The sequence below is a fragment of the Dendrobium catenatum genome, unplaced genomic scaffold (assembly GCF_001605985.2).
Source record: "Dendrobium catenatum unplaced genomic scaffold, ASM160598v2 fragScaff_scaffold_1220, whole genome shotgun sequence".
Lineage (NCBI taxonomy): Eukaryota > Viridiplantae > Streptophyta > Magnoliopsida > Asparagales > Orchidaceae > Dendrobium > Dendrobium catenatum.
This window is the reverse complement of record NW_021319682.1, coordinates 3,128,484-3,151,831: the sequence shown is the minus strand read 5'-3', so window position 1 is coordinate 3,151,831 and position 23,348 is coordinate 3,128,484. Positions and strand designations below refer to the sequence as shown.

Below are 23,348 nucleotides of genomic sequence, written 5' to 3'. Positions count from 1 at the left end.
CTGCGAAGGCATTTTCCAAGGATGTTTTCATTAATCAAGCCAAAACATCAAATTTAACATTTCAAGTCACTAAAAATAAACTATAAAGCCTTCTCAATTGTCATTGTTAGCATCTACAAATTCATTGGGCTCTTGCCGAGTCAAAGTGTAAACTCGCGGTCTGACATTCTGCCTAGATTGATTTTGCACTGAACCTGCAGCTGATGGTTTTATCATCTTGGGTTTTTCATAATTCCTCTGTGAAGATGTTTCATTTGATCTCATTTCTCCTGAAGTCTTCTGAATCAATGCAGGATAATATTTTGCTATGTCTCCAAACTGATGACACCAATATCACTATAGCAGGTGTTGGAACCAATCAAACATTCACCCTTATGTAATCTGCCACACTTAGCAAAAGGTTCCGTGACTTTACTTATAGTTGCACCACTGACTCCGCCAGGACTAAACTTGGGATTCTTCCCATTTGATCCCTCAGTCTACTTGCTTTGAATATCCTCTTTAAAACTCTTCATTTTATGTTGTTCCATTCTCCTCTGAGTAGCTTGCAAATCTGATTCAATCCTTCGAGCCCTCTCTATCAGAATTGAATAATCCTTAATGCCAAAAGGATTCAAGGGTTGTCTAATGATATCCTTCAAACTAGATAAGAAACGATGGCACTTCTCTTCCACATTGGGTATCATATGTGAAGCATACCTAGAAAGTCTAGTGAATTCGGCCTTGTACTGAGTAATAGTTCTATCACCTTGCAGGCTTGCACCAATGTATTGAATTTATCTTGCATATGTCTTCTAGCAGACATCAGTACATAGCAGTCTCTAAATATTTTCACAAACTCCTCCCAAGTAACTTTTTTTGCTTGGTCTTCCTCCAAAGGTTGCTTGCAATTGACTTCTCCACCACCTCCCTGCTTTATCATTGAAAGCATAAGCAGCTAAGGTAACCCTTCTATCTTGAGAGCATGACATTCCTTCCAAGATCATCTCTATCCTCATTAACCAGTCTTCCGCTTGTGTGGGTCCACCACCTATGAATGATGGATGCTTCATGTCTTGGAATAACTTCATGTTTTTGTCTATTGGAGTGCTTCCACTGCCTCCAGCTTGGGTTTGAGTACTCTTTATCATTCGGGTCATAGATGCCATCATCTGCGTAAAAGATTCCATAGTAGCATTGATACTACTACTCGAAGGTTCTGCTACAATTGGTATCTCCCACCTAGTATCTCTCGTAGTGTCATCAGTGGTATCATTTTCAGGATCCATGGCTCTGAGATATAACCGATGAAGTAAAATTAGCAGTTTATAACACACATACCCTATACCTTCTCTAACCTATAGAATCATCATATTGACTCTTTCATATTGATCAATATTCTTAAACCCTTTGCTCTGATACCACTTTTGTCACGACCTCCGTTCCCGCCTCGCCTATGTGAGCTCACCGGGTCGGGTTGTTACCGATGCTTTGGTTTATCTGTTAAGGGAGGGAGCATTTTTTTCCCCTTTTTTGTGTGCGGATATACGTATTTTAGATGCAAAATCATGATGTGTAGGGTCACTTGCATTTGGAGTTGGTATTGATGCATATTTATTTTGATCTTATGTAAGATCTCCCTATTGTTTGATGCTGGGATTTACTATCTTTCATGTTTTTGGAACAATAATGTATGTTGTTGATGTTGCTAATATTTATTTTGTTTCTCGATTTTTGCTCTGCTTGTATTTAAAACTACTGAATGATAAGGACATTTAGATATTAGTCTTATATCGTTCTTCTTTTGTAGCTATCCTGGATATCATTCTTAGCTGGAAAGCTAGAAGAAGCATGTCTTCTGCAGTTAAACTGAGATATATCTTGAAAGTTGTTTCATCTGTAGCATGGGTGGTAATATTACCTGTCACGTATGCTTACACCTGGGAAAATCCTACTGGACTGGCAAAAACTATCAAAAGCTGGCTTGGGAATGGTCAAAACCAACCATCTCTTTATATTTTGGCAGTGGTGATATATCTGTCTCCAAACATGCTTTCGGCTTTGCTGTTTCTTTTTCCATTTGTCCGTAGGTTTCTTGAAGGTTCACACTACAAGATAGTGATGCTTATGATGTGGTGGTCTCAGGTACTGGAAGCTTCTTGATTATCATTGGTTATGCAACCTTCTTGTTTTGTGTTCATAAATGGGACTATAGTTTTTGCTATAGTTCATTTTCATTCTGTGGAGACTTTTTTTATTTCTTTATTGTGTGAAAAAACTCCGTTAACGCTTAGTATTTTTATGCTTGCAGCCTTGTCTCTTCATAGGCAGGGGAATGCATGAAAGCGCTTTCTCACTTTTCATGTAAGAAAATGACATTTTGGTCATATATTTTGCAAGTTTGCTGTGATAGGCTACAGTTTCATATCTATAACTAATTTTCTTACACACAGGTATACAATGTTTTGGGTGATTCTTATAGTGACGAAGCTGATATTTAGTTACTATATTGAGGTAAATTAAAATTTTCTCTTCATATAGGAAGCTTACATTTAATTTAGCAATACTTGCAATGACTTAATTGTTTCTGTGGGTTTAAAATGAAGTTGATCTTATTGTTAATGCGGCATTTGCTCCCGTCTTACATTTATCTTCCAGTTTGTTGCACGCTACTACATTTGCTACAAGTGTCAAATCTTCTCTCTTATTAAGCTGTTTTCTTGCTTTGAAATGCTGAAGTTCGGTTAGTGGTGTACACATGTAAAACATCAAGCTCTTGGATTGATGTTTAGATGCTGGAAAGAAATATGGCTTTATGTATTGCATAACTCATTCCAGGAAAGTGATGGACCGGCTGAGCTTATGGGACATTGGGACCCACTAGTGTGGGTGGCGGGCAAGGAGAGAGAGGGTCTCAAAGGAGGTTAATTCTTCCTTTAATTACTTACCATAGAAAACTAAAATTGGGAGGAAATTAGGAAGGTTTATTTAGAGAAAGAGGGCTGATTTGAATTCAAATTTGTGAGGGAATTATGAAGGTTTATTTAGGAAAAGAGGGATGATTTGAATTCAGATTTGGGAGGGAATTATGAAGTTTTTTTTAGGTTAATTAGGTTTCATTTTCATTATGTGAATTGTGTTTTGCTGTAGTTTTCGTTGGAGTTGTTTCTAGCGGTGCTTGGGGTTTGTAGAGAGTTGATTTGCCTCTCAAATAGTATATCAACTTGTATCTTGATTTGGTTGTATTGATATCTCGTTCTTTTCGCTAATTTCTGCTACATTTTCTCTTCGTTATTGCTGTTTTTGCTTTGTGGAGATAGAATTCCTACCAAATTGGTATCAAAGCACCTTTTTTTTTACATGTGGTGGCTAAGAAGGTTGATGTGTTGGAGGAGAGGCTTGATATGGAAATTGAAAATCTGAAATTTGAATTTGGGGAGCAAATTTCAGTAATTGAGTGCAGATTTTCAAATCTGGAAGATAAGGTGAAAAAGATGTTAGAGTTTCAATCAAAGATGACATCATCAAAGGCAAGGGCACCATTGACTGGACAAGTAAGCGGGGGAAATCCTAATATAGGGACGATGAGGTAGGATTAGGGGGGAAGAAGAAGAAGAAGAAGAAGAAGAAGAAGAAGAAGAAGAAGAAAAGGAGATGATGCCACCTTTGAAGCCACTTCCAAGGAGAGGAATAGGTGAAGGTTATGGTTGGCGAAGAAATTGGGATTGATGAAGATCAGAGATCTAATTTGGGGGAGAGGGAAACATAGAGGGATCATAACACCTGCTTGATGCAGGACTACTTAGATGACATGCTCATGGATTCATGTGGGCATTGCACAACTAGTAGATTAGAACAATTTCGAAACAAAATTACAAGCAATTTTCAAACGGCGATTAAAACAAATGAGTGGATCAATTGTGTAGGGTTAAATCACATGCTTCGAGTTTGAGCTATCAAAATAATTGAGAAAATAAAAGCAATACAGAATAGTAGTTTTCAAGTTAATCCCTAATCTAACAATGAGACATAGGATGCATAGAAGATTACACTCAATTCCTACAAAGGACTAGGTTTGGCACGAGCAAGTAAAAGAGCTTTCGTGATTACAACCAACCAATTGAGAATTTGGAGTTAGAAGAAATTGGGTACAAGTGGAAAGGAGAAAACCTTTGTTTAAGGAGACGTAGAGATCCGTCACTTGATGCCGTCGAAGTACTCGTCAATGGATTCCATCATTCCTTGGTGATTGGAAGTAGAGTCTCCTTGGTCTTTGATCCGCCTCACAAGTGAGTACCAAGAGAAAGAAGTTTCTCCTTTGCTTAAGGAGACGTGGAGATCCTCCACTCGATGTCTTCAACGTCTTCGTCCAAGCAACTAAGATACGTCTCTTGAATAGTCACAACGTGAAAGATGTTTCCCTTGATAGGAGAGAGAATGCAAGCTCCGCACTTCGTCTTATAAAATCTGAGAAAACAATCTCAGATTTACTACAGGAAACCTGAGAGGAAACCTCAGGATTTGGTGGGCTGGGATGAGGAGGGCATGGAGAAGTCTAGCCGTGAAAAGGAGTAGGAGGCTGGGTGTGAGTTCCTTCAGATTTCCTTCACGGGCTATGGACTTGGGAGATCTTCTCAGGTATGCAGGCAAGAGGAGGGGCGGTGACGGGAGAGCAGTTCACGGGATGGGGTGGCTGTGGGCTTTTGTTTCCTAAATCCTGTTTATAGATTTAGGAAATAATTTAGAGCCAGGATATGCATGAGGTAATCGGCCCAGGTAGGAGTTACGGGAATTGAGAATATTTCCAAAACAAATGGCTTAGAGTTAGGAAACAATTAAATGGGTATTACTGAGATATTGAAGAGGGAGGCGGCGGCACTATCCAGAGGAAACAGGAAGAAATTTAGAGAGTTAATATAGCTTCCAAATTTGGAATTCTGAAATTAAAAGGCTGTAATCAACCACTCTCTCATTCAAAATTCAATGGAATTTCAGTAATGGACTTTCCTGAAATAGAGTTCATATATATTAGGAAATATTTTGAATTTCAAATATTTGAAATTTGAATTCAAATATATTCCAAAATATAATAAACCATAATAGGAAACAAATAAATTAAGGATGGAGGAGAGGTGGTAGCCGGCGGATTAGGGAAGAGGTGGCCGGCGACTAGGGAAGAGGTGGCCGGCGGTTTAGCAGGAGAGAAGGGGTTCGGGTGGGATGTTGGGCCGTGAGGTTCATGTGGGGAGGAGGGTCGGGTGAGGTGGAGGAAACCGGAGAGTAAGGGGTGGGGGAAAAGAGATAGGAGAAGAGTAAAGGGGATCAAGAAAGAACCACGAACTCGACTTATCTAAGTTGGTGGGTATTGCACTATCTCCTTCCTCTCCAAGGAAGCTCTCTCCACTAGAACTCACAAGTTCTCACAATGCTCCAAGCAAGAAAACAAAATTCTCAAATAATCATTCATTCCTTCCTTGAAAATAAAACAAAGGGGCTTTAAATAGCCTCATACAAGAGACTCTAACTGACATGACACAAATGCCCTTAGGCTTACACATGACCACTCCCATACAAAAGGGTACAAAGGGAAAATAAATAAACGCACATAAGCAAATAATAAAATGCATGAAAATAAAATACATCGACTAAAAAATATAACGAATCGATCGTGGCCGTAGATCGGCGGCCACGTCGCTGGTAACTTTCCATGATGATCTGATGTCCCCATCACTGCTACTCTGGAGGAGAAAGAAGTTATTGGGGCGGTGGTGATCCTAGGGTTAAAAAGTTGAATATGTCAATTTTTGAGAGAGAAGATGCTCACTTAGGCTCTATAGGACTAAGTTATAAGACTCGTTATATGGGTCACCTCTAATAGAGGCCGTAAGATCCACTATTAGAGCTACTTTCAAATGAAGTTGCTCCTTGAGGATAAAGTCATGTGGTTATCAAGTCAATTTGTACGCTTGTAGATTAATCAAAATTATAATAATTAATTCATAAATAGTATATCTAGTTCCGTAAACTCAGTAAATTTATACTAAAATATCATATGCTTTTCTTGAATGTTATTCTTATCTTTTGAAAGCATCTTACATTTAAAGCTGTTTTGTCCAATGTGCATTTCAGATCAGGCCTCTTGTCAATCCTACAAAAGATATTATGAGAAGCTCCATATCTACTTATGAATGGCATGAGTTCTTTCCCCATGGTAATATTTTGGTCAATCTTTTGAGTTATATCTTATGTCTAGTCAATGAATTTACTCCTTTGGGTTTCAGCAAAGAGTAACATTGGTGTTATAATCGCACTTTGGGCCCCAATTATTCTTGTAAGGTTTCTTAACATAGATTTGGATTACATGCTATTATTTCTAACTATTCTCACAAAATTTGTTTGATTTTTTCCAATACTGTTCAGGTATATTTCATGGATACACAGATATGGTATGCAATTTTCTCCACATTAGTTGGAGGAGTCTATGGTGCTTTTCGTCGTCTTGGAGAGGTCCGTGAAGTTTTATCTCATCTATTTGCCTTGTATTTTTCCAAAGAACGTCTTCTCTTCTATTTTTGCACGATTCTTCATAAATAAGGTTATATAGTGTGAGCATTCCGATTTTTCCTTTCTTTTAATATTATTATATTAATAGGCTTTTTAAGATTTTTTTTTATGGCATGTTCTTTTATTGAACACTGCTCTGTGAATTCCTAAATTGATGAGCACTACCGGCTATGCAAGATATGAAATGGATTTTATTTTGTTAAATAGACGACCTTTGTCATGTTACTGCTGGCTTTTCATGTTATTTGCCACGTGACATTATTCATGGGGTGATTATTCTATAAATATGCTTTTGTATGGCTCACAAAATTTGAACTTTATCTTTATCCTTTGTTGATTAACTGGGAGTAGTCATGTTAAATCGCTTGTCAAAATTTCTTTTTCTTGATATAGTTGTAGCTTTACATATCAGTTGAATGGTTTATAAGATTTTTGGTGGTTTTGTAATTTCTGTTCATGTGCTTCTTCCTTTCTTTAGTTATAATTGTAAAAAAATTAATCGTTGATGTGCTTACAAAAGATATTCAATATGGTGTACCTTGGTGCATGTTATTGGCAAATGAGTATTACAATTAAGTGAAAGATTATTACAATAGATGAACTTTTCAATAGAGCACTTAGCATTAGTGAATGAACTTATTTCATGGTATACAGTTTTAGAGAACATGAAATTTATAATTATATAACTCAATAATTCACCATGAACAAGCAATATGTAATGGTCATAAGTTTAATTACTCTGAATCTGTTATATAAAATAATGAAGATTCTTATGAGTACATCAACTATTAGAGTTGTACTTGTGTGGTAAAATGGTTGAATTGTCTCAACAGGGGCTATGCAATAAATGGATATCATGAGGTTTAATAAAATATTTTCTAGATTAATAATGCTTTTATGGATTTAAGTCTAGAAAACAATCAAGTCATTAATAATCAGGTTCAATGCAATAGAAACTAGAAAATTAAGATGAGCTTGTGGTAAAAGTTTTCTATATATGAGTGAGAAGACTGCCATAGATGGGAGTTGTTCCTATTTAAAAAGAGGTGGAAATGCATTTATGTGGTTTAGGCATGTAGAATGGAGGGTAGAGAATGCAAAATTACAAAGAATAAATAGAATGATTGTGGAAGGAAAAGATAAGAAATAGTTAATCACAAGAAACTGCATGGAAATTGCTTAAGAGATTATGTGTAAACTAAATATCCCATGGAGTACTTGACAAGAATAAATACATAAGAAGGATTTATAATCTTGACCCCAAAATAGTTGGATTCGGCCAATGATGAAGATGATGTATCCTTTTATTCTCTTTGAATGGGAAGCTAGTACTACCCAAAATTGCCAGTGCATATTGCACAATGCGATGTGCAAATTTTTTTTTTTTTGCTTTGAAGCGCGGTATTGAAATAGAGCATGCCTGTCAGTTAATTGGAACCTCACCTATCACAATAATCGATGTATAGTATGATACCATAAAGCATGCCTTCAGTTGGAGCCACACCTTTCACAAGAATGAATTTATAATATGATTCATAAAAATCAAGATAATGAAATGATATATGATATTTAAATCAAAATTTAACAAGGAAATCATTAATAACTATTAAACAATCTTGTACACATGCAATCTGATGAGGAACAAAACACTATATCAACCTATTGCTGGGTAGGTCTTCATTTGATTGGGAAGAAGGAGCTTTGCACATGCATTGAATCCTTTGCTAAGCGATGATAGAGAGTACTCTTCATTGTTTTGACTATGCTTTACAATATAGTCCTGTTTCTTGCAGAGTGATGCACAACTCATACTGCTCGGCATTGCACTTAAAGATCGTGCGTTTTAGCAACTAACTCTTCATGAAATTAGCTATTTAATAGTTTTGGTGTTTTGTAAAATTTCTAGAAGTTATGGGTGAATTTATACTTGATGCAGTAGTTGTTCTTCGAAAATCTATTTCCTCAGATGCTAGCATTGCATTTCTTATAATTTTACAACCTTGTTTAATACAGATACGAACTTTAGAAATGCTAAGGTCTAGATTTCAAACTTTGCCGGGTGCTTTCAATGCACATCTTATTCCATTTGAAAAATCTGAATCAACTGCAAAGAGGGGTTTAAAAGCTTCTTTGTCTCGGCTCTTTGAAAAGGTTTGAGATCCATACTTTTTATTGGAATTTGTGTTCATTACGCTCTTTTAAGCCTGATATAACTGTCTAAATGTCTTCTTCTTGATTGTTCTTTTTTTTTTTTTTAATTTTAATTTTTTCTTCTTGGTTGTTCTTCAAAAGTCAATATCTCCAGCATTAAGTTCTTTGAAATTGACGTAACTTATAATTTTAGAAGCCATCTAGTAATTTGGAGAAGGAAACTGCAAAGTTTGCTCAAATGTGGAACAAAATAATCACTAGTTTCCGTGATGAAGATCTCATTAACAACAGGTAGCTAAACAAACCTGAAGGAAGGAATTTTTTTTACTATAGATCATTTATTCATGGTATTGTACTAGTTTGCATTGGACAGCTTACACTTTCCATGGCATACAGGGAGATGAATTTATTGCTAGTTCCGTACTGGGCTGACCAAGACCTGAACCTTGTCCAGTGGCCTCCTTTCTTACTTGCTAGCAAGGTTTTCTTTTTTATTGTATTAGGACTTTTTGTAATGCTTCTTATTTAATTATCTCTCATTTTGTTTTCTAACATCTTTAAACCTAAGCAGATTCCAATTGCTTTGGATATGGCCAAAGATTCTAAAGGCAAAGATCGAGATTTGAAAAAAAGACTTCAAAATGATAGTTATATGGCTCATGCTGTGAAAGAATGTTATTTATCATTTAGGAATATTATTAACCACCTAGTGACTGGTGATCGTGAGAAGAAGTATGCTTATCGTAACAACTTTTTACTGTTTTTGCTTATTTGCATCGATTCTATGTTGCCCTTTTTTTAATCTCTACTTTATTGCCTCGTTTGATTAATTACCTTTTTTTTGTATGAAGTTTATAATTTGATGTGCTTTTCTTTTTGTCGTTCTCCATAATTTAGGATTATAAATGAGATCTTCGAGAAAGTTGATGAGTTGATAGTTGAAGACAAATTAATAACAGACTTGAGGATGAGCGCTCTTCCAGATCTCAACAATAAATTTATTAATTTGATAAAAGTTTTGGTAGTTGTTCTAACTTAGGAAACCCAAATTTTTTGTTACTAAAAGATTTCAAATTTAAATTTCCAAATAAGTGATAACTTTCTTGCTGCAGATGGACAACAAACAAGAGGACAGAGATCGAGTTGTACTTCTTTTCCAAGATATGCTGGAAGTTGTGACAAGAGACATAATGGAAGAACAGTTTTCTGAGTAAGTGACATATCAATTTGCTTACAAGTGCTAGAAGCTACTGGTTTTGCTCCATCTTGGTTAATATACTATGAGATAAGTTTTGCATTCTTGTTTAATGTTATACTCGAGCATGCTAATTCTGGGTCATATGCAAATCTAATTGTTTAAAGTAGATATTATTTTATTATAATCATTTACTTAAGTGGACATGGAAATTTATAAATTAGATGTAAGATCAATTCCTAACCCAAAATTTACTAATCATTGAGAAACATAAAGGCCGTGTAAATAATTTTTATATTGGTGTTGACATTTAATGTGTTGGCTTTATTTTTTCGGGTGCATTCAAAAGCGCTCTGTTTTTACAGCCGATATGCTATATTTATATTTCTAGGTGTGTGAAATTGCTGATCGTTATCGGTTTTGTTGTATATGGTAGTTTAGAATTGTCTTACTTATGATGGACATGGAGTAGTGGTTTTATTTTTTATTTTTTATTTTATTTTTTTGAGTAGTAGTTAGATTAGTCCGTTGTGATTGTAAAGTCCCAAGTTTAGTTTCAAAAGCTGTTGAAGAATGCAAGGATGATTGCCAGATAGTTGTAGGTTCCATAAGGCTGGTTGGCGGACAACGGCAACAGAGATTGACGTGATGGAAACCTCTGGAAAGGAAAGGCAATGTTCAATAAATTCCAGCAGTAAAGTAAAGACCAATCAGTTTCAAGAATAGGAAAGGAAATAGGCATCCCACAGCATCAAGACTATGTAGATTTGGGAGGAAGTATATTGATGGAAGCTTAGACAGAGATAAAGCTGTGTTAGTAGCAAAAGTGTACCCAATCCTATGGATTATACAACCTGGAAAAACATTTGCTCCAATAACAAAATTCATGATTTGATCTCTTTGACTACTAACTTTGGCTGACTCATGAAAGAATATAATGGCAAAAATGCCTTCTTATATTTTGGTTTGGAAGAAATTTACAACTGTCCCACAATGATTTAAGATTTTTTTAATCAGGCATGCAAACTTAAACAGGCATTATATTGGTTGAAACAATCTCTAGGAGCATAGTATGGAAGATTCATAAAAGTCATGTGTGGAATAAGATATAGACAAAGCCAATGAGACTATAAGACTATACACTCTTTATAAAACACTCAATTGAAGGGAGGGTGACAATTCTTATTGTATAGGCTATGATAATGAAGAAAAAAAATTACTTAGCGAAAAAATCACTGTAGAATTTGAGATCCAAGCACTCAACATGCGTAAATATTTTTTTAGCATTAAATTAGCTTAATCATAAGCTTATATATTTATCTCTCAATAAAATAATGTTATGGATTTATTAAGTGAAAAATATGATGAACTACAAGCCATTTGAAACTTCAATAGAAGCAGACAAAAAAATAGACATTGGCGAAAATGTACTCAAGTCAAGAAAGGTCAATACCAAAAATTGATTGGAAGACTAATCAGCTATACCATACTTGGGAAATTGCATTTGCGGTAAGCCTCATAAGTCAATTTATGTATCCAAAGAATCTCGCCTTTAAGATACATAATGTTCTTAATATTGGAAATCAAATATTGAAAAAATAATTATCTATAAAATACATAAAACGCTAAAGATTTAAGGCTATACTAGTGTTCTTTATGTGGGATCACATGTGGATAGAAGATCAACATCAAGCTATTTGATTGGGGGGGGGGGTCACATCGTCTGATGTAGGCAAGGGGGGTCAAATCAAATCCTAAATTTTGGTTTTGACTACTCTTGGGCTTGCTAGCTCATTAATACTTTGAGCTGAACTTTAGCTCATTATGAGCTATTTTTTTAGTTCATTTATTGATGTAAAAAGTTTAGCTCATTTATGTAAGTTTAGTGGAAGCTCATTATGGTGGATCTTTGCCCTTTGGTTCCCGTGGCTGGCTGCTTGGCTCCCGTGGATGGCTGCTTGGTTCCTGTGGCTGGCTGCTTGGTTCCTGCGGCGGTCTGCTTGGTTCCTGCGGCTGTCTGCTTGGTTCCCGTGGCTTTTCTTCTCTGTTTTGTTGTACCGTTTGGGGGCTGATGTGTTATGACTGTTGGCCTTTCATTTCCCTAAATCTAATAGGTTTTAATTAATGTTTTAGGTGGCTGTTTGGGGGGGGGGGGTTCCATGGGATTTTCTCTGTTTTTTGTGCAGTTTTCCTGCAGCAGATTTGTTGTCTTTTGGCCTTATGATTGTTGTCTTTTGGCCTTCTATTTGGTGTCTTTTAGTTTTCCATATTCCCTAATTTAGGTGGCTGTTTGGTTGCCCTTTTCTTCTATAAATAGGAGATTTTTTGAGGCTTAAAAAGAATGTTAGAATGTGATTTTTGGAATAGAAAAAAACCTGCGGGTTTGTTGTTTGGAAAAGCTTGCGAGCTTTGTCCAACTTCCCTCATTTCTTTCTTCTTTGAGAAAGCTTGCGAGCTTGTCTCCATTTCTTCTCGGCTTCTTATCTCTTCTTCTACCCGCAAGAATCCACCCCACTTGTATCATTCTTCTCAATCCAAGAAAGCAACTTTAGGTGTATTTTTATGTTCTAGTGTTGTTTGTAAGTCAAAGTTGTAAGCGTCCTGTAAGCGTCTCTTATAATACTAAAGTTTGTTGTCTAATTTGTCTAGTTTTAGTGAGTTCTTGTAATCTTCTATTGTTTAGGAATAGTCTCTTTTGTTAGCAAAAATTTGGGGCCCTTGCATCAAGTTTGGTACGTATCAGAGCTTAGGTTTTGGTGTCTTCCTTTCTATTTCAAAAAAAAAAAATTATGCACACTCATCGACAAATGGAGGATCCAAAGCAAGAAAAAAAAATGATCCAGAAAAAGTACGCGGCTTTGATTCAACAATTGGATGTGGCACCTTCAACACATCATGAAAGTTTTAAAGTCATCTCATCAGTGTATGAGAACTCTCAACAAGGGGAGAATTGATGTAGGCAAAAGAGGCCTTTTGGTGTTCCCCATGTTGATTTTAATTCCCAATAGATGCCTTTTCGGTTTCCCCTTTATAAGCCATTTAATGCTTCGATTTTCCCACACTTTTGGGGCTGTTTTGATGCTTCGATTTCTTCCCCAGGCGGCTGCTCCTTCAGTTCCTGCTTGCTGTGAAGGGTATTCTATTGGCTGATTTTGAGTTGCATTAAATACATGTATTAATTATCTATTTTTTTTTAACTTTTTCTTCCTCTATATAAGGGCTATTTTGTGGTTGTTTTAGAAGAGTTTTTGTGAGTGAGAAAATATTTGGAAAGTAAACCTGCGGGTTTTCTCTAGCTTGCGAGCTAGCTTCTTTCTCCTTCCCCTCTTTGAATTCGTCTCAGACTTCTTATCTATTTCTTCTCTCCGCAAGTGTCCACCCCATTGTATCTTTCTTCTCTTTAAAAACTTATATGGTAGTTGTGTTGTTGTTACAAGCTTATAGTGTCAAATTTAGTGTTTTTTGTCATCTTTGAAGGATTTTGAAAGGAAGACGAATCTCTTAATTTGCAACCTTAGCTTTCAATAATTTTGGTTGCATCAATTTTGTATCAAAGCAAGTTCTTATTCCGGTTTCTCGAGTAAAATCTTGGTAAGTCATAGCAGTTGTTGTGAGAGTTTTGTTTTGTTGAGTCTTTTTAGAAAAAAATGGAAAAATACAAAAATAGTGATCCAGTGGAAAAATGCAAGCCAGAAGATCTTGAAGTCCCTCTTCCGATGGATAGATGGGTTCCGACTGAAGGAGATTCAACAGATCCGCTACAAAACGAGTTGTATAAAATCCAATATCTAATGTTCTTATGTGATGAGAAATACGAGAAAAGGAAGAAATTTCTTCAAGACCAATTCGAGAAAGAGCAAGAAGATATCCTGAAGAAATTCGAGGCAAAGATTCAAGAACTTGATGCGCCTTCTTCGCCTCCTCAGAATAAAGCTAAAGACAACTCATCGGGAGATGAGTTTTTCAAGTTGGGGAGTCTGATGTAGGCAAGGGGGGGGGGGTCAAATCAAATCCTAAATTTTGGTTTTGACTACTCTTGGGCTTGCTAGCTCATTAATACTTTGAGCTGAAATTTAGCTCATTATGAGCTGTTTTTTAGTTCATTTATTGAAGTAAAAAGTTTAGCTCATTTATGTAAGTTTAGTGGAAGCTCATTATGGTGGATCTTGGCTGCTTGGTTCCCGTGGCTGGCTGCTTGGCTCCCGTGGATGGCTGCTTGGTTCCGCGGCTGGCTGCTTGGTTCTTGCGGCTGGCTGCTTGGTTCCTGCGGCTGTCTGATTGGTTCCCAAGTTCTCAATTGATGAAGTTTGAACCAAGTTCTCATTCCTTACAACATTACTTGATTGAGCTTGATTTTGTTTTAAATTATGCCAAGTTAAGTTCATTTGATTTGAGTTCTGAGCATAGTCCCAAGTCCTTGGTTGTTCAAATGTGTCCAAACCTTTATTTTCTTTGAGTTCAAAAAGGTCCGAGTGTAGCAACATTTTCACCCGAAATTTCGGCAGCCTTCCGGCGTCTCCCCCGTTTAGGGGAAAACTACGGAAAAACTGGGCCTTTCCCACCACGCTAAGAAAAGCGTGCTGGTAGATGCCCTTTTCGAGGACACCGTGGCGGCCGGTGATTTTTGATCCCCCCGGCAGTAGTTTTTTTTTGTTTGTAAAAAAAGTATTTTTTTATTGATATTTTTGCAAGACAACAGTTATTCCTCCCCGCAAGCGGGTACTTAGGGTATCCCCGCTTTCGTCGGCGCATCGCACCGGGATCCCTTCTCACCACGCTAAGAAAAGCATGCATAGGCGGGTTTCCAAGGCGATACGAACTTCGAAGAAGGAATTTGGTGATTACCCGCTTCGTCGCAAGCGTCGAGACGCACTCCCTCCCACCACGCTAAGAAAAGCATGCATAGGTGGTCTTTGTCTCGACGATGCGATGAAACGGGTTCTCAGAGTTTTAGGGCTAGAGAGTTATACCTTGGCGGTCGTCGGCGCGGGTCGAGGGAGAAAGAGGTATAGTATTTTTCTTTTTAACATTTTTTTTAAACTATTTTATTAACTAATTATAATTAATTATATACTATTCTTAGTTAATTATATTACTCTTAATTAATATAATTAAATAATTAATTATGTTATTAAATATTAATTAAAGATGATTAATTATAATTAAATTATAATTAATCCATATTAATTAACTTTAACAAATAATAATTAATTGTTAATAATTAATGATAATTAAAAAAGTATTAATTAAGATTAATTTAAAAAAAATAATTATAATTAATTAAAAATTAATTATAATCATTTAATTAAAATTAAATATAATTAATAGTAATAAATATAATTAATTAAAATAATTATAATTAAAAAATAATTAATTAAAATAAATTACAGCTTTTCCTCTCCACTCTCTCTGTTTGGCGGATCGACGGGATTTTGCCGGAGATTACAGCGGGAATTAAGCCGAATGTACACAAAATCTAGCTAAACGATTTTGGTGTGCACGTTAAATCCCGGCGATGGGTAAATCCTGGATTTAAAGATTTACAGCTTAAATCCCGAATTTACTAAATCCCTCTTGTTCGGTGGATTTCGGGATTTGGCCGAAGATAGGCACGTGAGAGGGGGAGAAAGTTACCCTCACAGTGAGCTCCCGTTGATGCTTCCGATCGAATGTGGTAACTTCCGATCCAGCAGGCAGGGACGGCGTCGGATGAGGAGCGACGAGTTCAATTAGGTAAGATCGGCACTCTCTCTTTCTCTCTCTCTCTCTCTCTCTCTCTCTCTCTCTCTCTCTCGGCCAGAGGAGGTCGGCAAAGGCAGTGGGGATCGGGAGGCTTTGACTGCAGGAGGAGAGATGGACGAGGCTTTGTGGTGGGTCGGAGATGAGAGGGGAGGTCCGACTGGGATTTCGGAAGAAGAGAGGAGAGCAGCGTGAGGGTTCGGTCGGACTGCAGGAGGAGAGATGGACGAGGCTTTGTGGTGGGTCGGAGATGAGAGGGGAGGTCCGACTGGGATTTCGGAAGAAGAGAGGAGAGCAGCGTGAGGGTTCGGTCGAGGCTTGGAGTCGAGAGTAGGCGGGATTTGCGAATGGAGAGATGGAGTTCGTGTGTGTAAGAAGTGCCCTTAGAACGAACGCTTCGTTCGCGTTTTAAAGGCGGAGGCAGAGGCGAGCTCGAGGCGTGCGATCGAGACATGCGAGGCGATACTTCGGCGCCGTTGCAGACTGCCGATAGGGTGTAAGCGGGATTTTTGCCAGGGATTCGGGATGGGCTTCACGCACAGGTAATGATTTTAGGCATTTTTTATTATTTTCTCTTTTTTTTGTCTTAACCGTTGAGGTCAACAACTATAAAGATGTTATTGCATCAATCGTATGTCCTCGTAGCCACTGCAATTGTCTCAAATCAATCAATTGCATGAGTTTTGTTATCATTTGTGAGTGAATGACATTTACATGTTCTTTATTCATCACAAGTTTTGCATTCGTCATATGTCCTCACATCTTATTCATGAGTGTGTATCTTCATTTAATTATGAGCATGATTGAGGTGCATTGTTTGTATTCATGACATGCACCACTTCTAATTCAATGGATTGTTATTTGCATGCAAATTTTATATGTAACTTTATTCACCATAATTTTCTCACTTGCATATTTGAGTCTGATTTTCATTATCAGCTTAAATTTTTTTACTTTAAGTATTAGGTCATTTTCTCTACAGTTCAAATCAGATTCAATGTTAAGTTCGTTGTTATTCGATGTAAATTCAAGTCTTTGTTAATTGTTTAAGTTTTGTTCAAGTCCCCTATTGCTCAAAAGTTTGCAAATTCGGTCCCCTGTAATTTGTTCAATTCTTATGCGTCTTTAGACTGAATTTTGACAGCCTCGTGACGTTTCTCTTGTTTATGGTAAACTACAGGAGTCTTAGCTTGCCCTCCACGTTAAGAAAGACGTGCACAGGGTGACACCGTGGCCATAGTCTTCATCCCCACCAAGCCAAGAAAGGCGTGTATGGGTCTTTGAAAGTACTTGTTTGAAAACGTAGTCGTTTTCCCGATGACACTGAGGCGCGTACGGGTATTTATATTTTGCCTTGCTGTGCTAAGGAAAGCACGCCTAAGGCTCGCCGCAAGAATCACGACGATCTTTCCCCCACCATGCTAAGAAAATCACATATGGGATTGCAGATCTCTATTGAGAGTCAACTGTGAAGTTGGACCGATAAGCTGGATATCAGAAGATCTTGATTGCTGTGAGGAGGCAGTTTGGTGGATTGAGGGATTCGAATTAAGCCAACGTGGATGGGGATTGCAGGAACGAGACGTTGGATAGGTCAGAACTTAGAGATGGAAGGTTCGGCGGTTTGCTTGCATGAAGAAGGCAGGACGGACGAAGGCTACTTGATAAATTATAGATGACGGGCTTGAGTCGGATTCAAATTGTGAGAGGAAGTCGGCGTGAAGTGTAAACGGGAGAGGGCTCTCAAGGCTGAAGAAGAAAAAAGGTTTTCATTCTTTTTCATTTTAAGAACGAGAGGGGCATTTGCTCATGACGAACTATGCTTGAGACACGAAGTTTTGGCTGGGATTTAAGGGATTTGAGCAGCGATTTCATCAGAGACATTCGAGGTAATTCAATGTGATTTGATTTGAGAAGCTAATTTTTTATTTTATTAAATTAATAATAATATTTAATAATAAAATATAATTATTACTAAATTAGAATAAAAATACTGCGATGATCTCCCCAAAAAAGATCTCGATTCACATGCATTCCTCAAATTGGGTGCAATTGTATTGAAAGTCGCACCGATTTACATGCGCGATTTTTGTTGGTCAAATTTATAGCTCATTTTGGGTATCAACGACATTCCGAACACAATGATGAAGTTTATTTTGCGATCAGACGTCGTTCGGGCAACGTCACACGTCAATTTTCTCAATTTGTGAGTCGTCGCCACGGGACCCGCTTCGATTTCCCGGCATGCCTTTCATTGACCAAATTGAAAGTGATTTTAGAGCATTGATAACATTTCGAACGCAAAGGCGAAGTCCGTTTTGCAATCATCATTCAATTTCCTTGATTTGCACGCATTGCCTTGGGATGCATGTCGATATTCTCGCGCGACTTCAATTGCTTAAATTGACTGTCATTGTTGAGTATTGATGACATTCCAAGCGCAACGATGAAGTTCGTTTTGCGATCAGATGCTTTTTGGGCAACATTGCATGTCAAATTTCTAGATTTGCTCGTCATTGCCTCTTAATTCATGCATTCGTCTTGGACTACCCCAATCGAACATGTTGATAATGATTTTTGGGTGTCGACGATGTTCCGGATGTAACGACAAAATTCGTTTTGCGATCGGACATTGTTTAGGCGATGCCATGCGTTAATTTCGGGTCTTAGCCGTCCCTTTGGTCCAATCTCGTCCAATTTGACTTTGAGGGGTTTCCACTTAGGCAATTTTGACGTCATAATTGCAACGGCATAGTCCATTTAGCAATCGGAGGTCTTTTGACCTTTCTAGTGATGCGTCGTGTCGACGTGGGTGTTGCTTAAATCACTGTTTTCACATTTTTTGCACGTGGTTTGATGTGTCGGGGTCAACAAAGAGCATGCATATTCAACGGGTAATGAATGCGCCAACAACAAAAAGAAAATTGGCATCCTGCAGCTTCAAGAGCATGCAGTTTCAATCAGGAATTAATTTGGCTGGATGGCGGCACACAATTTTAAGGGAATACTTAGGAAAAGCTTTAAATTGTTATAATTATTACTCTTTCTAGAATTATATATATTCCAGATATGATCTAGGCCGCTCTATATATAAATAAATTTTGCGTGTATTGTAGAAGGCAAGCCTCTTAGCCATCTATGTATGGTATATTTGCATTCATTATCTCCTCACAATACTCCATATTGGATGGAAGTTTTATATTTCAGATTCCTATTGGAATTTTACTTGATATCTTTATGCATTGAAGTTTGTTTTGAATTTATTTGTATAATTTAGGTTTCTTACCGATTTTTTTTGTTTTAGCAGTTGTAACAATCATTTTTTATTTTATTTTTTTTTATTCAGTTGTAACAATCATCCTTTTATATTTTCTACTGCATGTTGCTAGGCCTAAGCAGTGACAGAGGGACATAACTTAGGCAGCCTGCTGCTGTTAAACAATTCGGTGTATACTGCATTGTAGTCATAGCAATGTTTTTTCTTGCCTCTGAAAGTGCTCCATCGTCACTTTTCTAAAAAACACATCTAAATTTTGCATAGCATCAACTCTTCCCTCTATGCTTTATGTCTAGGGCTTTCTGATACACAGTTAAGTTCAGCCCATTATGCTGCTCAGTTGCAGTTTTCGATTTTCCAGCAATTACTACTTTACTATTTCATTTGGCAACCAATTTTAGATTATCATTAGTCAAAATCTTCCTTCAACAGATTTTTTTTTTCTACTTAACTGACTTGTACATACATCAACTCTGAATGTTTTTATTAGGCTTTGTTGCTATTGTATAAGGTATAGTTTAAATTTAAAGTTAATTCTTGGGCAGTCTTCTAGATACATACCAAGGAGCTTATAGGTGGCCAGAGGGCGTCCCACCTAATTATAGGAGGTCAGAGGGCATCACTCTTTCAAATAAAGATGTCCAGTTATTTGCATCAACTGGGGCCATTAGGTTTCCTTTGCCAAAATCAGACGCCTGGACAGAGAAGGTATGTCACTATGTTGTAGAGAATTTTTATATTGCATCAAACGCTGGATTGCATGCTTGATGTTGTTTGATTATTCCAGATAAGAAGGCTTAATCTCCTACTCACTGAGAAGGAATCTGCCATGGATGTACCAGCCAATCTAGAGGCTAGAAGACGAATTTCATTCTTCAGTAATTCTCTATTTATGAGCATGCCTGATGCACCAAAAGTGAGAACTATGCTCCCATTCTCGTAAGTTCTGAAAGCCTCTCAAAGCTATGCTTACTATCGTTGTTTCTTAATCAATATTCAGCTAGATATGTTTAATATCATGTTACCTTTGTATCTGATGCAAAGCTTTTGTAAAAGTGCATTTGGTCTTTTTTCTTCTTTCTTATTTTTATCAAATAGTACCGCTTTTTACTTTGCTTTGTGTATGTAATACTATCTTTCTGAATGTAATGTTTTGCTCTACTCTGTATTCTATGGTCAATAAGTTTTAATCTGAGTATTTATCACCTGAAATCATTCAAAATATTTAATGTTGTTTATCTGGAATGGTGAAATTATCTGGACGTGTTTTAATTTGATCTTCTTTGTTATGTTATTATTTTTCCCAGATATAATAATTTGAAGAATGGTGGCTTATGACTTGACATTTCTTTTTCCAATTTTAATTTACCTTCTTAGAATGTTAATTCTTGTTAATACTTACTGTATGTTTTTTTGTTAAATAAATATCTTTTAGAGGTTCTGGGTAATCTTACACTGCACACTGCATATCTGCATTGGTTTTGGGTTAAAGCTTATATATGACTTCACTTGTACAACGCTTTTTCAAAATATCTTGATAGTACAATTATTCCTTAAAAACAAAATTATGAACTAAAATATTTTGTGAACCTATTTATTGAATTATTTATTGATTATTAGTGCTGGTCAACTCTGTTTCAGTGTTTTAACTCCATACTACAATGAAGATGTTATTTTCTCACTTCCTCACCTGGAAGAGGAAAATGAAGATGGAGTTTCCATCCTATTCTATTTGCAAAAAATTTATCCAGGTACCATCTTTTATAATGTGTTCGTTGGCACCCTATGGCAGGACACTGATTTGCTGGATGTTATAGTCTTACTTTTATTCAATTATCTATTTGGACAGATGAATGGAATAACTTCCTTGAACGTGTAAATCATGATTCAGAAGAAGAACTCAAATCTGACACAGACCTTCAAGAGGAACTACGTCTATGGGCGTCGTATAGGGGCCAAACGCTGTCTCGCACTGGTGCAGCGCACTTATTCCTTTAGGATGCTGCTTTGAGTTTCTCTTTCTATGAGCTGGCGGTTTAAAAAAATTTTCGCTTTAATCTTATTATTGTCGTTCTGTGTTTTCAGTTAGAGGTATGATGTATCATCGAAAAGCTTTGGAGCTTCAGTCTTTCCTTGACATGGCCAATAATAAAGGTAATTGATAGTCACATCTTTTGCTGATTTACTTTTTTTTTTTCTAACTCATCAAATGGTTCCTTTCTCTGATGCTTGCCTTTTTTTTTTCTCATCACTTAATATAGATCTTATGGAAGGCTATAAAGCACTCGAATTATCTTCAGAGGAACATTCAAGCGGAAGATCTTTGTGGGCACAGTGCCAGGCTGTGGCTGATATGAAATTCACCTACGTAGTATCTTGCCAGCAATATGGAGCGCAAAAGCGTTCTGGCTTACAACAAGCGCAAGATATTCTAAGGCTTATGACCATGTATGTGTGATTATCTCTTAGCAGCATGCATGTAAATGATATGCAAAAGATAGCATAATTTTCTCTTATGAGGACCACATGTTACTAATGCTGAGCACTATATATGACTTATTTGGTCAAAATTGTTCTTGCTGCTCCTTACCGCATTCTGCACTTAATTGATGAAAACGCAAAATAAAACCGTGGTAAGGCGATGAGTCTAGTAATCACTAGTGATTACGATTTGCTTGACAAGTAGTGAGGTGAGTCACAATGTTGAAAAGACAGTGAAGGTGGAGGCTTGGGCATGATCAAATTGAGGGAAATATATATGAATTTTTATAAAAGTGTTCTTTTCTTTATTCCTTATTTGCATTAGAGCCTGTTTTTGGTCCTCTAAGACCCATGTAAGCTGTAACAGGTTTGCTTTTAGATCCTTTAACAGTTTGGAAACCAAGTGGATGATGTGGACCCAACCCTCCGTGGAAAGTAATTCAGATGCGTTTCCAAATACATTTCATTTTGGATCACTTTTGAGACAACATATTCGCTGAAGTGAGCCTAATTTTGTGGCAGACAAGAATCAACTACATAGTTATATCTAGCTCACTTGTCTCCTTTAGTAGAAGCCTGATGAGTCTGAAAGGGTGATCATATTATTAATATGTTGTTATCTTACTACATGTTGTTTTAGCATCCCGTTATAATGTTATGCAGGAATTATGAGTGGGTATGAGTTACTCTCGGGCAATTCATATGGGGCTTGAGTCATTTGCTTTATTTTGTAAAATTCGTTTAAGGTGATTTAAAACAATATAGAAATGTCAATGAGATTGATAAATTTATCAGATATTTTAGGGATTCATTTTAAGGATTAACTCATTGTGGTTCAATTAATTAACCTTCATGTTTAGCTAATTAACCCATTTTGGGTTATTATGTGTTAATTATCGGGGTTGGCTATTTGTCAACTTTGTCCATGCAAGAACAACTTGTGATACTTGCCATGTGCATCACACTCTAATGATGCATGACAATTGTTCAACATCAAGCATGAATAAAATACCAACAAGAATTCTTGAAAGAATCATCCATCCAAGAAATACAAAGCCTCATGCGTTTTCTTCTTATAAAATTTAATCAACTGTTGCAGTCGATAATACATTCAGCCTACTAGGTTTGGGTAAATTTGTCAGTTTTAAGATATTAGTAACCCCTGCTGCTAATGTTAACATGGTTTATGCTGAGAACTGGAAGCGAACCCATTTCTCCGATTCACCTAACTACTTCCCACTAAACGCCTGCTTCATTTCTCCTGATAGATACTCTGTTGGGAATTTTGAAAAAAGGCATGTTTTATCTGTGAAAACATTTATAACGAGAGCCTGCACAAAAGAACCTCAGTTCGATGTTAGCTTTCCTTTTTTCATAATTTCGATAAATTCAATTCCCAAAATCTGTAAATTTCTGTTAGTTGACTTTTGGAGTTTTGTTGATATTCTCTGACGCTATTTGCTAAGAATGTCTTAAAAATCATTCATGGCATGCTAAGATGATTTCACTTTGCAGGTATCCATCACTTCGTGTGGCATATATTGATGAGGTTGAACTACCTCAGGAGAATAGGAAGGTTGAAAAGATTTATTATTCAACATTAGTGAAGGCTGCTGCTTTACCTGACGATGATAATGCTGCAGACCCTGTGCAGAATCTTGATCAGGTGATTGGCTTTTTTTTTTTCTTGCTCTTGTCACTGTTTTCATCAGATTCGAACTTGTAGGAAAAAGCAAAAAAAAAAAAAAAAAAAAACATAAATCTGCATCTATAAGACTTATGTTCAAAGTAGAAAGTGCAGCACCTGTGCCTTAGACCTCCAACCAACAATTTTGTCCCGCAAAACAGTTTTAATTTTGTAATAAACTGTGGCTATGGAGCTCAGATGATGCTTAAACTCCAAGCATTCCTCCCCCTCAAAATAAAATACAAAGAACAGCAAATGGCCTGAAAATGGAAGTG

General features: G+C 36.8%; 1 protein-coding gene across 3 annotated transcripts in view; it reads left to right on the top strand.

Annotated features, from left to right (window-relative positions):
* Positions 1-23,348, top strand: part of LOC110104358 (callose synthase 3) — a 52,280-nt gene that overhangs the window by 20,308 nt on the left and 8,624 nt on the right. For 2 of the 3 annotated variants that reach the window (XM_020833422.2, XM_020833423.2), the window contains exons 16-34: positions 1,790-2,124; positions 2,291-2,343; positions 2,433-2,493; positions 6,109-6,190; positions 6,261-6,310; positions 6,400-6,486; positions 8,557-8,694; positions 8,888-8,985; positions 9,091-9,175; positions 9,266-9,426; positions 9,592-9,715; positions 9,807-9,904; positions 19,451-19,613; positions 19,693-19,844; positions 20,547-20,656; positions 20,755-20,880; positions 20,991-21,059; positions 21,167-21,353; positions 22,902-23,052. In XM_020833422.2, the coding sequence (XP_020689081.1) occupies positions 1,790-2,124; positions 2,291-2,343; positions 2,433-2,493; positions 6,109-6,190; positions 6,261-6,310; positions 6,400-6,486; positions 8,557-8,694; positions 8,888-8,985; positions 9,091-9,175; positions 9,266-9,426; positions 9,592-9,715; positions 9,807-9,904; positions 19,451-19,613; positions 19,693-19,844; positions 20,547-20,656; positions 20,755-20,880; positions 20,991-21,059; positions 21,167-21,353; positions 22,902-23,052 (2,330 nt within the window). The remainder of the gene's footprint in view (positions 1-1,789; positions 2,125-2,290; positions 2,344-2,432; positions 2,494-6,108; positions 6,191-6,260; positions 6,311-6,399; positions 6,487-8,556; positions 8,695-8,887; positions 8,986-9,090; positions 9,176-9,265; positions 9,427-9,591; positions 9,716-9,806; positions 9,905-19,450; positions 19,614-19,692; positions 19,845-20,546; positions 20,657-20,754; positions 20,881-20,990; positions 21,060-21,166; positions 21,354-22,901; positions 23,053-23,348) is intronic. The other variant, XM_028699183.1, reaches the window with a different exon arrangement.